This window comes from Thalia democratica, chromosome 1 (assembly GCF_965202585.1).
Source record: "Thalia democratica chromosome 1, ktThaDemo2.hap1.1, whole genome shotgun sequence".
Lineage (NCBI taxonomy): Eukaryota > Metazoa > Chordata > Thaliacea > Salpida > Salpidae > Thalia > Thalia democratica.
In genome coordinates, this window is record NC_139165.1 from 104,155,275 (window position 1) to 104,170,703 (window position 15,429).

The 15,429-nt window shown below is 26.3% G+C and overlaps 1 protein-coding gene across 1 annotated transcript; it reads left to right on the forward strand.

Annotated features, from left to right (window-relative positions):
* Positions 1-905: 905 nt before the first annotated feature.
* Positions 906-7,836, forward strand: LOC145842040 (CMP-N-acetylneuraminate-beta-galactosamide-alpha-2,3-sialyltransferase 1-like). The gene is made up of 7 exons (XM_082949401.1): positions 906-1,012; positions 3,742-3,892; positions 4,897-5,031; positions 5,622-5,754; positions 6,547-6,670; positions 7,175-7,301; positions 7,828-7,836. Exons 1-7 carry the CDS (start codon positions 906-908, stop codon positions 7,834-7,836), a joined length of 786 nt encoding a protein of 261 aa, XP_082805527.1.
* The last annotated feature ends 7,593 nt before the right edge of the window (positions 7,837-15,429 follow it).

Consider the following 15,429-nt stretch of genomic DNA (forward strand, 5'->3'; position numbering starts at 1 on the left):
TAATTATGACGTATATAATCTTCTCGAAACAAAATAATAAAGATTATTAAAAAATTATTAGAGATCAAACAAAAGGTTTTTAGTATTTATTTTTACAAATACTGACTGATTTTGTCTTAAATAACAAAATCTTTATTTAGAAATAAATTCACATCTCAATTTGATCTTAAAAAGATTTCTCAATTTTTTTTAATCAAAAATTTTTAAGCATTTGAACTGAGAAAAACTGAGATTCTCAAATTTTTAAATAAAAAAACTGATTTGGCCTGGCGTTTTTCAACTTTTTTCAAAACTGATTTAGCCTGACGCGCACGAACCCTGTTGATTCCAAATAAAAGCTACAAAACTGACCTGGAAATATTTTTTTTTAAACAGTAGATGTAATTTATCAACTGTAAAAACAGAAGCATGTATAATGTAAAGTAAACAATAATAATAACATAATAAACAGTAATATAAAATTCTAAAACATGAGAAATACAACACGTGCCAACAACAATTGTAAACATTAGATAACTACTTGTTAATCAGAGGAACAAAACTAAAACATTAAATAAAGATTACTTAACAACTTTAGATTAAAGTAGAACTATAGTAAACTCAAAAATACCATAAGTAACAATAGAAATATGGTAAATTACAACAAACTACAACGAAGCAATTAAATAAGAAAAAAATTGTTTATATTTGAACTATTCAACAGTAACAACAGAATATGGTTAATAACAATATACTACGAACAAGTAAACCAATACTTAATACAGAATTTAATTTTCAATTGAACAATTTTTAACAGTAACAACAGAAACATGGTTAATTACAACATACTGAAAACAAGCAAGGTGAAATTAGTACTGTGTTGTTTTGCATTCATGACGTTTGTATTATATTGGAACATTCTATCAATGACAAGTAACAATTACATCAGTAAAGACCAGTTCGCCCAATTAGATGAACAAAACGGTTTAAAATTTGTACAAGTTGATTATGGAAGTCAACAGGCTAATTGCAGGTTTTTTTGTGGAATATTAAAAATAAGTAAATAAAACTTTTTAAGAATTTTATGTTTTACATTTGTAAAAATTAAGTCGGTTTTTTTGTTGTGTTAATTAATTTTTACAAGTTAGTGGTCTCAACATAAATTAATATGGTTTCAATTAATTTGCTTTTAAATATATTACCTGATTAAAGTAATGTAAAACCTTGAAAATTATTATAATAACTTTCAATTATAATGTACTTGCTTGAATGATTCTAATATACTTGTGTAAAGTATTTTTTTTATTTTGAAATAAGAAAAATTTATATAATTAAGAAACAAGTATTTATACCTTAAACTGTTTTAAAAAAAAGTAATTGGTTACTTTACAAAATTGTGTGGTAATTAATTGATTTATGCAAGTTACCTACAGACCTCAACAAAATTACTTAGTTGTTTTTTTAATATTATAGTATAGAATGACTTTAGTCTCTACTACTTAGATACTTTTTGAGTAAAAAAACCAGTTAATGTAGGAGAGCTTATTTTATGATAATCAATATTAGAACAAACATGTTTTGACATAAAAAACAGTTTATAAGCTTGTATATTTCATTATAACAGAAAAATTTGTTGGGAACTTTATTAGGTACCTACAAGGAACAGTTTGTGAATTTTTAAGTAAGCAAAAGGATTTCCCATAATTGATTTTTTTTATTTATTGCTAGAAACTATTCTAAATTTGAAAAATAATGTGTTAAAAAATTCTGTTTATAAAGATGGAAACTGTTCGCATAACATTAAAAAACCTAATTTTGTTAAATTGATATATTTCTAATTAATTATCAATTTTCTTCGCCAAGTTTACTTGTTATTTTATCTTAGTTAAAAGTTTTACTAATAAAGTACTTTTAAATTGTGCGATCAATTGTTAAAATTCAAACAATTTTTTATACTTTTATTTCTTATTTAAAGCAAACAACAATTTACACAAACTTGGTACTTAGTGGGTATGTTTACATACTATAACAACATAATTTTGGCTATCAGGGGCAATAACAACTAGTAAGGGTGCGAAAACGTAAATATATTAGCTAGTAAAGAGGCGATTACTTTTATATTTTTCCTAAGTGAGCTATTACTAAACAAATTTGGAAAATCTTGCATTATAATATATTAGAATTACTTTTCTGTAGTCCAAATATACTTCTCATATTCAAACTTGTCTTACAGTTTTTCTACTATTCAAAAAAAGTGTGCAAGGTTTAAAAAAAAAAGCATACTTAATTGGTATTATATCAATTTTAAATTGTTTGTTATACTCATTTCTAAACATTACTGTCAATATGAATAACTTCTCAAAAAAAAAAAAAAAAAACACTTTAAAACAGATAGTGTTTTGTATCTATTAAGGTACAGAATCAAAAACTTGTTAGCAAACATAACTTTATAAAGTTTAAATAGGAACGGGTCAAATATGCACGAAAACATTTTTGCACGAAAGGTCAAATATGCACGAAGGGTCATTTTTGCACGAGAGTAGAAAAAAAAAAACACTATAAAAATAAAATAGAAAAAATAAGTTACCGTCCGAGGGTTAGGGGTAACAGTGATAATATAAATAAAATACATATAACAACTTATAAAAACTACTAATATATAAAACTATAAATACCACAGATGTTCTTGTGTTAAAACTTTATTTCAACTAACGGCGTTTCACTGCTCTCAAATAAATTTAAGAAGAGATCTACGGAGTCTCAAAAAGCTCTAAGAATTAACATAAAACTATAAATATATATAAACAGTAAAAAATGAATCAAAAACAACATAAGTAAAAAAAACGAAAAGAAAAAAAAAAAGGGTAAGGGGTAACAGTGATAGTAAAAATGAAAAAAAAAGTAAAAAAAAAAATTCAACTCGTGCAAAGAGACCCTTCGTGCAAAAGTGTCCCTTCGTGCATATTTGACTCCTACCCAGCTCAAATACCTACCCGTTAGGTAATTAAACTTATAAATTAGAAACCTAAAGTTTATTGAACCATATAAATAAAGATTTTTTACTTTAGGAGCCATATAAATATTTCAAAAGGCCAAAATGAACAATTGTTTGTATCAAACAATTAAAAACTTCGATGTCACATTATAAATATTTTTAAATTAGTAACACCTACACAGTGATCGTATTTAATTCTTCAACAGACCAAAATAACTATAATTAGATGCTAAATTTCAGGGTTACATGACAATTCAAATTTGGACAATTCAAACTCCGACAATTCAAATTCTTAAAAAAATATTTAAAAGACTATTTCTCAAAAAGTAATATAAATTTGAAAAAAATAAAAAATATATATGTTGATATTATTTAAATCTACAAGCCTCTTTTTCTTTTTTGCAAAATCTTCAATAATTCTTAATATATTTTAAAAATACTAAAAATAACTGTGTTTTTTACTTTATTTAAGCCATATCTCGAAAAATACTTAATATTTTACATAAAGAAAAAAATGGCTTGTTGATATCAATAGAACCTACATATATACTTTTTATATTTGACAACTATACATTACTTATATAGTTGTGGCTCTTTCATATTTTAACTAAGAATTTGAATTGTCGGAATTTGAATTGTTTAAATTTGAATAGTCGTGCAACCAAATTTCAGAACACTAACATATTTTCTTTAACAAAAATAATTTATAAATAAATATATACATATTTACCAGAAAAAAAAGTATAATAAAAAATTCTTAACTTCAGGCCCAACTTACCAGGGCCAGTTAGAAGGTGGATTATGGCGCGAATGGAGAAAAATGTGGCAACACTGTGGGACAAGCAACACCATAAAATTAATTACAATTTACTAGCATGGTGGGTATTACAAGGTGGTGAAAACGTTGACAACAATCAGGTTTGTTTTATTTATACTTTTAATAACTATCAAGTCTACAGATAAATAATTTTTCTAGTCTTATTTTTATTTTAATAATTACGGTACCAGTTGCTTTTTAAAGTATTTAAAATTTAAATTAATTTTTGAGATATAAGCGATGAAAGTTGGACGTTTTTTAAGGGGCCATTATGGAAAACACAAACTTCAAAAAAAAAATTTATTTGTACAAATGTTGAGCTACAGTTTTCAAGTATTTTTGATCTAATCTTACGAAACTCGAAGTACAACCTTAAGTAAAATAATATAACAAATAAAAACTTTAAAATTTATAAAGTAGTTTTTACGGTCATCATCAACAGAGTTGAGATGTTTCTCTCAGAATAATAAGCGTAATAACCATAGCCGTAATAACTACTGATTAAAACTGATCAAACGAGCGCAGACTATAACCTCACATTAAGCTGACAATGTCTGAGACGTTGGGCTGTGAATGATTTAGCTGTGTCAATTTTTTCAACTTTACCCACAAACAGTCGCTTCAGTACTTCGTACTTAAGCCCGCTTGGTTAAGATTACAACAGCATTTTCTCGCGACTATTCCTGCCTGAAGAGTCCTATTTAGGACGAAACCGGTCGTAGGTTGTCTCGGATGCGGTTGTTATTGTAGATGTTGCGGTAAAGTTTATTAATTACCAAATTTATAAAAACAGAAATATATAAGACATCCATAAAACATACATATCTCATTTACTTACATTAAAATTTGCTTTTCTAAATATTGCGAAAAATATTGTCAGAAAACTTGAGGTGTTAAAAACAGAAGTTGTTACAGCCACAAGTTAAAAAAATCTTTATTATATTTGTTATCAAACTAAACCAACTATGCCTTTGACAAATTGAGGTTAAAAAAAGCTAAAATTTTTTTGTTAATTTTGTATGTATGCCAAGCAAGTATTATGAATGCTTATAAGGAAAGACCTGAAAACACATCAACACTAAACTAATAACTTTATATTCTAAAGGTGTTCGACAAGTTATACGAGCATGGGATGCCCAGAGACGACAAAATAGAAACTTTAAAGTCAAATACAAAAGGCTGTTTTGAATGCGCAATAGTTGGAGATTCCTATGAACTTCATGACAGTAAAATGGGAAATGTAAATATTTGTTATTTTAATTTTTGTATTATAATTATAATAAGTTGAAGATTGTTGTTAACTCTTGTACATGGTAGCAAAATGGGAATTTGTAATATTAAAAAAGTTAAAATAAGATAGATCCAGTATTTTGCTACAATTCATTAACTCTAGTCAAACTACAAGTTGCTAAAAAATAAACAAACTTAGGAAGTAGTACAAAAAAAGACTAAATACCTAGCTACAAAACTATAAAGACATTTTTTGTACAAAACTATGAAAATCTTAAACGTATATTGATTATTCTTACAGGTTTAAAAAGTTTTTATAACAAGATATTTACAAGAAGTAGGCAGTAACAACTTATTTATGAAAAAGTATGTTTTAGGAGACGTAAAACATTTTTATTATAAAATTTTCGGATTAGACAAATAAAATTAAAATTTACTCTTTTGTTACGTAATAACAAAAGCTACTTCTAAAGAGAAAAGACAACTTCAGGATAATGATATGACAGTTTATAAATCACTAAGACTACAATATATTAAACTCTAAGCTAAACATTAGTCCCAAAACTTTACATTTCATTACATATACAACTTAATTCACAGCAAATAGACAGTCACAAAGTAGTGATCAGGTTAGGAGCCGATCCGACTAACAATTATGAAAAAGATGTTGGTAAGAAAACTGATGTAAGAATAATAACCGCACAAGATTACATCTCAACAACTACTCAGAAGGGTGGGTTTTGTATTTTTCGTTTAAAATTGTTGCTAATGTTTAAAATTATTATATATATATCGCCGACAAAAACATTTTATTTTTTAATTTATAAGTTTTCATACAAGCTTGTTTTAAAAACAAAGGAAACATAATAACTGTAAGCTATTAACCAAAAAAGTATTAAGGTAATTTTTATACATACGTTTTTATACTTATAGAAGCTTACTATTTAAAATCATTTTATTAATTATTAAACTTATTAAGTGTCTTAAAATTTAATTTATAGTAGGTATTAAAGCAAGTTGAGCTCATTATTCTTTACATTTTTTCAAAGAAAAAAAGCTCAAAATTATTTAATAATTTTATAGTTTCGTTCTTAGTTTTTTTTAAATAACTAAACTTTTTGATTATAGTTATGAATCAGTAAACTTGTTCGTCGCTTCATCCACTTATGAAACAATGGTTTCAGCAATGTTTTCTACTTTTCAAATGATTAGTATACAATTTTAGCTTTCTTGATATTTATTTAAGTTTAAAAAAAGTAAAATTTTGAAAATTTAGGAGTAATTATGATAGTTAACAAAATGACATATTTTAACAAATAATTAAGAAAAATAATTTTAAATAATACAAAACACAAACTTAAACAAAAAAAAACAATAATCAAGTATAAATAATGAACATTTAACCACATGACATAATAATTTGACAAAAGTACTAAATCTTCACATTAAAATTTATTACCAAGTTTCACCACAGTATTTGTGAATACATATCTACTTTTTACTTATAAATTACTTTTATCAACAGATTCACTATTAATATTATTACCTTATCAACCGGATGACATGATAAGTTTATCAGATGTTTTAATGAGCAACAAAAATAACTATGATGAAGAAAAAGTGCAATTCATACACCCTGCTTTTGTGAGGTTAGTATATGTAGATATTACTATGAATAATGTTTTAATAACAAACATTTTATTATTATCAAAAGTACAATACTGTGTATAATTCGCAATATTTTATTATTTAAGGCTATATGGGGTCAAAATTAAGAAAAAAATACTGGCTTTGATATAAAAATATAAAGCATGAATATAAGTAGAAACTAGCTGTAAGTTTTTATAATAATTACAACCAATACTATAACTAAATAGTGATTAATAAATTTGTATATAAGAAGTAAAATACAAACACAAACGTAATATATTAAAAAATCAAAAATAACTCTTCTTAAATAAAATCTTTATATAGACTATTATACAACATACAAACATAAGTTATTATTTGGCACACTATAAGCAAGCTATTAGTATTAAATAAAATAATTTTTTCTACTAAATTTGTAACAAATAATTTCAATACAACAGATGCTTTTATTACAACTATAAAAAGTATCTAATTATATGAAAAATTTCACTTTTTTCAAACAGATATACTTATGAACGATGGATGCAACGGTACGGTAAAAGATCATCTTTAAAATTCATATCAGTTATAATGGCACTTCATAAATGCGACAAAATTACACTGTATGGAATGTATGATGACAGTAATAAGGTATTTTATTATTTTTTTTCTTATAAATAATAAATGTATTAAAGTTACGCTGTATGTATCTGATGATAGCGGGTTGCCACTTGTTTTTTCATTTTTTTTTCAGGCTTTCCAAATTTCTTCTAGGTTTTTAAAAGTACATAATTTTGGGTCTATTTTTAATTTAAAGTAAGTTTAAGGAAAGAGGTTGTTTTAAATAGTATAAAAACATTTAAAAAATACTGTAAAGCTATTTTAAATATATTTTTTAATCAAAACAATTTTTGATGATGACAAAATGTTTCTATTTATATGATAGTTTTTTGAGTCAAATCGAAATTTTACAACTGAACATGTGAAAATTGTTTAAATTCCAGGTTTTTTTCAAAATTTCCCAAATTCCAGGTTTTTCCAGTATTTTTCTGCCTAAATTGTCAAACTCCAAGTTTTTCCAGGATTCCAGATTATTAAGTGGCAACCCTGTGATAGCAATGTTTATGAAATAGTATCTTAAAATAATTTTTAAATTTTATAAAATTACTCTTTTCAGAGTATATAATGATGACAGTAATAAAGTATTTTTATTAAATTTAATGTTAATATAATTGACAAATGTAATAAAATCACTCTGTTTGTATAATGATAGAAGTAACAAGCTAGCATGATTTTAGGTGTAAATTAATAAAACTAATTATGTTTATCCATACTTTAAATTGTACAACTTACTTATGAGTGAAAAAATTCCTAAAAATTATCTAAATAATAAAAAAAAAATCTTTTTTAATAGATTATTATAGATTAATTTAAGTAACTTGAAGAACCTCAACAATCCATTAGAGGTTAAAAAAATACTAGCTAAATTAAAATAACACAACAAAATTTAACACACTATACAAATTAATAACAAATAACTCACTGAAACAGGTTTACTGGGAAGACAGAGTGGGAAACAACACGAGAAGACACCGGAAAAGAAGTGGGAATCACTTGGATGAAAAATATGAGAGGAAGATTGTAGAACAGATGGAACTGAAAGAAATTATTGAAGTTGCTAATCTGAAGTGAATTGTTTAAAAATTGTATGTGCCTTAATTGACAATCATAAGTGAATGTGTGTTTTTTATTGCTGTACTTATTACTACATAACTTTATTATAAAACCCCTCTACTTGTTATAAAATATCATAAATATCTTAGTTAAAGTCTAAGTGAAGTGCTTGCATTAAAATTTGTGAAATACCCTTAAGTTATAGGATTCGTACTCAAAGTTTATCTAGTGTAAAGTTTAGTGCAATAAGCTTATTTATTGGATTGCTTTTTATATAATTGATTTTTATTTTAAAATAAAATACTTGTTTACTAACTCGTATCTAACTTATTTAAGTTTACCTGTTTTGTGTACTTGTATTTGAAACAGCTTTATTGTTTTCTTTGTTGGGTTTATGAACTTACAAAATTTTATTTATAAAACTTTTTCAGCTTAGAAAATGTTTTTAAATTTTGCCTACTTAAGTTGAGTATTTAGTTTTATTTACTTCTAAATTTATTGTTGATATATTTTGTTTAAAAAAACATTTACAGTACATAGGACTTTTACTCTAAAATAACTACTTTTAGTTATTGATTGAACAGTACTGCTTTTTATTTTTATTAGTTTGAAACAATGTTGATGCTATGTAACCTTGGCAGAGAAAAATATTTTCATTTCAAAGTTTTATAGTTTAATATTATAGTTTGACTAATTCCCTCACTTTTTATTGATATTTTAAGGTCTATGAATTAAAAATTCAACTAGATTCAAAACTTCATTTTATTATAAAATTTGAGGTAAACAAAATTAATTGAAATACTTACTGGTACTATGTTTAATGCTTAAAAATTTAGTTTTGAGGTATTTTTCAATTATACTTATCAGTTTATCATACATTACTTAAAAAAATTGTAAAAATTTCAAAATACATATATTATCAAATCACATTTTAATTAAGAATTCATTTAAATGTGTACTGTGTTAATTTTTATGAAAATTTCTATAAAAACTTTGATGTTTTAAATTTATTTAAGCTGCTTATAGAATAAACTTATTTTACATAGTAATAAACTACATATATTGGTTACAGAATTTAAAACCAATACAAGTATTATTTTCATATATTTGTTTTACTTAGAATTAATATCAAACTGTTATGAATATTGTTTTAAATTGTAGATAGTATGTAAACAAAATACTGTTTGTAGAGTTGATGTTTTTATATTTATACATGACTTTTATTTCATGCCTACTAATTATACAAACTGTCAAGTAATAGAAATCATTTCTTAACTACTTATGGTATATAAATATTTTTTTGGCATATAAATATAAATCTGTGTTTGAGTTAATTAAACACCATATATGCATAATTTATTGTTTAAAACAGTTTTAAGCAGATATTAATTAAAATAAAATCAACTTACTAATGTACTTTATTTAGATTCTTGTAAAAACCAAACATTTTAAATAGTATTAAAACTATCAATGAAATTTAAGCAACGTTAAAATTATTTTTAAATATTTTACTGTTTGTTAGTTTTAGTTTGTTATCAAATTATAAAAATAATAGTTAGTTATAGTCATAAGGATTCTTCAAAAAATTGTGCATGAAAAAATTACTTTGGTGATCAAATATCAGTAAATATTCTTTCAAAGAGGTTACAAATTCAAAGATAATTTAAACTAAGTTATGAATAAATGCTTAATATTTACAGCAATAGAAAGTCCTCACAATGTTGTTACAAAAATATTACTTAAATTTATATAACAGTGAAAGCATGAAGTTTAAAATTAGCTAATTTTTACAGATAACAGAGTTTTACATCACCCATAATAATTCAAAGTAACATCTGAAACATAATGAATTTTTAAAAGTAAAAGGTTTAACAGATTCCTAATGTAAGGGGGAAAATGAAAAGCTTAAAAATAATTTTTTCATTAAAATCCTATTTCTTCTATAATTTTCAAGCAATTCATTTAGGACTTTCTCAGTTTATTTGTTATTAATTGTTAATAATTTAATTATACGAACTAGTATAAATTATGTAAAAATAATTTTTCGAGACAAAATGATTGCAAAATATTTTTAAACTTTTTTGTCAACTGTAGTCATAAATACTTAAATACTTATTTTAAACAGCTTTAATTATTTTTTACCACAAAAAGTATAACAACTTTAGTGATTTGTTACAAAACGTTTCATAAATTTCATTTTCGCTTTAAGTTTTTAACACAATACGTTTGTATCAAAAAACTTAACAAAAGTGACGGTACCTAAATAGATCATTCAATGTTTATATTGTATTGAAAGTGTCTAAGAGTTTATTCAAAGATTTTCCAAAATTTGGATTATCGTTCCTTTTTTTAGCTGTCAGGGGTGATAACTAGTAAGAAAGCAAAAACGTAAATGGGTAGTTAACAAGTTATGGGATAATGTATAATAAAAGGAAATATTTTTTCAAATACCTGAAAAAATATCTGAAGAAGCCCTGGTCTATATGTTAAAATAAGGATAATGTTAGTTAAAAAAACTCTTTGACTCTCTATATGGCCTAAAACCAACCTAAAAAAATTACAACTTTTTATATAAAATTAACAAAATTTTATTAAAGGTAAACAACTAGTTGTAAAGACAACTATTTTTAAATTGTTTAAACAAGCCTGGAAATATTTACAAATTGAGAGTTTGTCATTTAGTTTTACATAATTGATCTACTTAAAGCAGAATGCAACTTTAAAATTATTTAAAAAATAACATTGTTAAAAATTTAAACTAAAGAGGGCCAAGTTTGTAGGTGAAAAGTTTGTATTGAATCATTGAAATATCGAAACATCTTTAACGTATTTCATAGTTGTAATTTTGTTTTGACATAATTAAACCATTATATAAAAATAATATTCTTTTTACCCAATAAAAAGGGTATAGGGTAAGGGAATTTGTTTACATTTTACATAGACTCTTAAATGAAAGCTGTAAGTATAAACTATAAGTCAGTTGGTGGAACAAAAAAACTTTAATTAACTTATAAGAAACATTTATTTTTAGTAACACAAATTTATGGACCATAGATTTTTAACAATTACTTTTCTGTTGGATATAAAACTACCTTCTTTTTTAACTTTTATGTTATTGACCTTAAATTTTCAGGAAATGTTCCCCGATTTATGAGAAAAAGTTTTATTGTTAGAACTTGAAATAAGAATTATAACCAATAGAGGAAAATAAAATAAAATTTTATAATTATAAAAATAAAAACTAATTTTTGTTCAAAAATTCTTCCATACTATTCTTTATTAAAATATTTAGATTATACTGACGAAATACCAGAAAATGTTTAACAACTGTAGAAATAATATTTTTATGAAACAGTCTTTTTACACCATTTTAACTTAGCCTTTCCATGAGTAACCTTTATACTGTCATATTTTATTCTCTTACATCTCAAAAATTAATTTTCATTGTAAAAACTGTGAAAAGCCAACTGTTAGCTAAGTTCATGGTTGCCACTCTTTAAGTCATAATAACTGTCATGAGTGACCAAATTCTAACCTGAGTGACCTTAAACTGTCCGGAGTTATCTCAAGTTATTTTTTCAGATCCTTAGAAAAAGCTTTTTTTAAAACTTTTTAAAGTTAGAAAAATCAAGTTATTAAAAAAATTTGTTTATAAAAGACAAAATATTGCAACTAAATCTCATTCAAAATATAGAAAAGATTTAAAATTTATATCTTTAAACTGAGTTACGAAAAACTATACTGAGTCAGCCGAAGTTTAAAAGAAAATTCAAAATATCCTAAGCTGTCCTGAGATTTTCAACTATTTCAAAATATTCTGATTCAACCTAGTGCCCTAAGGTTGTTGCAACCCTGTAAATTAAAGACCCTTAAAATAAGATCTACATGTAAAAAATACTTTCTACCCATTGCCCTTTATTAAATTGTCTTTGAACATTTGTTATGCTTATTTTATAGAAGCTTTTTATAATTATAACATTTCTATGTGTTAAAAATTAAAAATGCTTAAATTAAAAACATACCCGTTTTCCGAATCCAACATTAGTGTTTTCAGCTTAATCGCACTTGATGAGCAATTATCTACATGTTGACTATTGAAGAATTTTCTTACAAATTCTGCATAAAAAACTTAAAACACACCTGAAAACTTTTTAAGTGTAATGAATTTCTAAATAAAAAGTTTTTCAAATTATAAACACAGTAACAGTTTACAAACATGTTAAAAACATCTATATATTTTTTATGACACTTTAAAACGAAACAATGAAGTATCTACCGTTACTTGTGTAAATAAATTACCTACTATACAAAAAAGAGAAGTAAAAAACAAGGTTAAACTAACACTTCAAACATTTTTTTTGAAAGTACTGAAAATTTTTCAAGATTGGAACTAATTAAAGCGCAGTACTTGAAAAGTTGCAAAAGAAAGAAAAAAAGCAAAAATGAGCTAGCAGTACCTTTTTATAATGTTTAACCTTTGGCATTACTTGAAATGGGTTAAGCTTAACTTGAAAACTTTATGCATTTCAAATTACTTATAGTGAAAACTATAAAAAAGAACTATATAATATGAACATTAGACATGCTTCAAATTTAAAATGTTGCTGTAACTTTGTTAAACAATAGAAAGTAAAATTACATAGAAAATTTATTAAAAAATGAACACTATAGGCAGAATTGTCAAATTAGTTATTTATTTGAGCAGCTACGTCAAAATAAAATAACAAGACACATCAATGGCATATACGAAAAAGCATAATTTTAAATGTTAATTTGTTACATAGTTAAAATTTACCAGAATATTTGTTTATAAAAGAAAAAGTCCTAATTATTTTATAAAAGCGCACAATACTTAAGAAATTTACCTTAATATTACTATTAAATCGAAAATTTACCCTTTAAAATTTGCAATTTAAAGTTTACAGCCAAATTCTATGCCACTTGCGACACAAAATGTTAAGGCAACTATGGCTTCAAAAGTGTTACATACAACTTATGATTATCTGTTGTTCTCAGCTAGCAGCTTTGTTTTCAGCTGTGAGTTCATAGCAGCGCCCCTCTGTTGCCTGGAAAACTCAGTTCTCTTGATCAGAAACGAACTGTCTGGATTAGCTTTGTTGGATGTTTCCACTTGTTTCGTGGAGTGCTCACTTGGCATCTGTGAATTTGGAGTCATTTTTGAGCTCTCAGATTGCTCACCAAATGCAACAATTCCAACGGAATTAGGCCTTCTATGAATTTCATACGTCATGGGTAGAGGAGCAGTTTTGTGGGCTTCATTCGTTCCTTGTTTCAGACTGGAGTGTTTGTTTGAAACTGTCTTATCAGTCTTGTCTGCATGTTTACTTGTGACAGGTTTTATTGAACTAGCAGACTTGGAGTTCTCAGAGTTGTGTTTAGTGGGCTGCATGCTTTTAGCAGGCTCACTTTGATTTGAAAACTGCCTGATTTTCAAAGTGGGGCTCTTCAGCCAACGATCAAAGTTTTTAGTGGGAGATGCGCTTTTCAAATTCTCACTGTCACTCACATCCGTGTCGATAACCAGCTCGCCTTCACTGTCAGAATCTATTTCAGCGTTTGGCAGGCTTTGCGTGTCAATCAAACAATTGGAGTTTACACTTTCGGTACTAACCTGCGTTTTCTTACTTTTTGGAAGGCTTTGTGAGCTTTTTTCAATTGCCCACTCCGATTCTGCTGTCACGTCTGAATCTGTATAAAGTTTTATTTTTTTAAACAAATACGAGAAGCAATAAAAAATTTACAAACTAATAAATGCAGTTTAAAGTGTATGAGTTGCATTATTAATAATAACTAAGTATAATATTACTGGTTTTCTAAAATAATAAATTGAGTAAAAATATTTACCAATGCATAAGACATTGTTTTTTTTATGTAGTATTTTATATAAAATAATTAAAACTTTATTAAAAATAAATCAAACAATCTAAAACAACATATTTGCGATTATTTAAAAAATAATTAAATGTACTTTACAAATTTTATCTTTAATATAATTAAACAGAATACATTCATAGTCTAAAAATACTTACTTTATGTACTAATACAAACTTACCTTCAAAAGAGTCGTCCGGAGAGTCTGAACCTTCTGAGGACGATCGGTCGGGATCGAATATCTTCCTGGGCTTGATCTTGCGCGTGCTCCTTCTCAAGCACAGCTTCAACTCCTTCTTGCCATTTTTATTTTGGTCAACATCACTGCTCGCCTTATCAACACCGCTCTGACTTTTTTGTGCTTTTGCAACCTTGTTCCCATTCAGTTCAAGCATGTGTCTCTTCTGCCTCAACTTGTCAACGGATGATTTTGAGGTGACTGTTTTGGCAGGCTCATTGCTCTTGCCATGTTCGAAATCATCAGAGCTTGAGCTGTCGTAGCTGAGATTGTTTTTCCTCCTTTTGCTCTTTGACAAAATTGTTGATTTTGCAAAACCTCTTTGATCTTTGATAGTTTCTGATTCTTCAGCTGTTTTATTTTGCACCTTTGTAATTTTTGGTACACTTCCAAACAGATCATTGGAGATGATGCTGACGTTTGAAGTGGTTGAACCGCTGTCTGCAGACTGATTTTTACTACTCGGACCCACTTTTTTGTTGGTCAACTTTGTTAAACTCTTTAAACTACAAGATCGTATATTACTTTGTTTCTGAAGTTTTGAAGTACTTATAGGTTTGGGTGTGCTTGTCTTTAAAGCGGCAGGTGCGGCCTCGCACGGACTGTCAGCTTTTGACCCGTTTAAGTTAACTCTGTGTATTTTCTTAAAAGGTGAGAAGCCTGAGACATTTGATGCGCCACTTTTTGAGGGTGAAGAAACTACCTGAATGAGATTAATTTCATGGGGAAAAGATTTCTTTACTTTTACAGTTGGACTTCCGGCCTGAACTGAATAGTCGCCATCATCAGTAACTTCAATACAACCGTCCTGATTTGTAGTAAAATGTGATTCTTCAGCTGTTTTACTGGCATCTTTTTGTGCTTGATTCACCTGTTTAGAACCATCAGTGGACTTTGAAGTATCAGGATTAGCAACTAACGTTGTAACAGAGGATTCTGTTGTACTGTTATGAGTTACTTTTGAACCGCTGGCAT

Coding starts and splice junctions, on each gene's coding strand:
- LOC145842040 (XM_082949401.1), top strand. CDS start 906: ATGACAAGTAACAATTACATCAGTAAAGACCAGTTCGCCCAATTAGAT. Junction 1,013..3,741: donor AGTCAACAGGCTAATTGCAG/GTTTTTTTGTGG, acceptor TCTTAACTTCAG/GCCCAACTTACCAGGGCCAG. Junction 5,032..5,621: donor ATGACAGTAAAATGGGAAAT/GTAAATATTTGT, acceptor CTTAATTCACAG/CAAATAGACAGTCACAAAGT.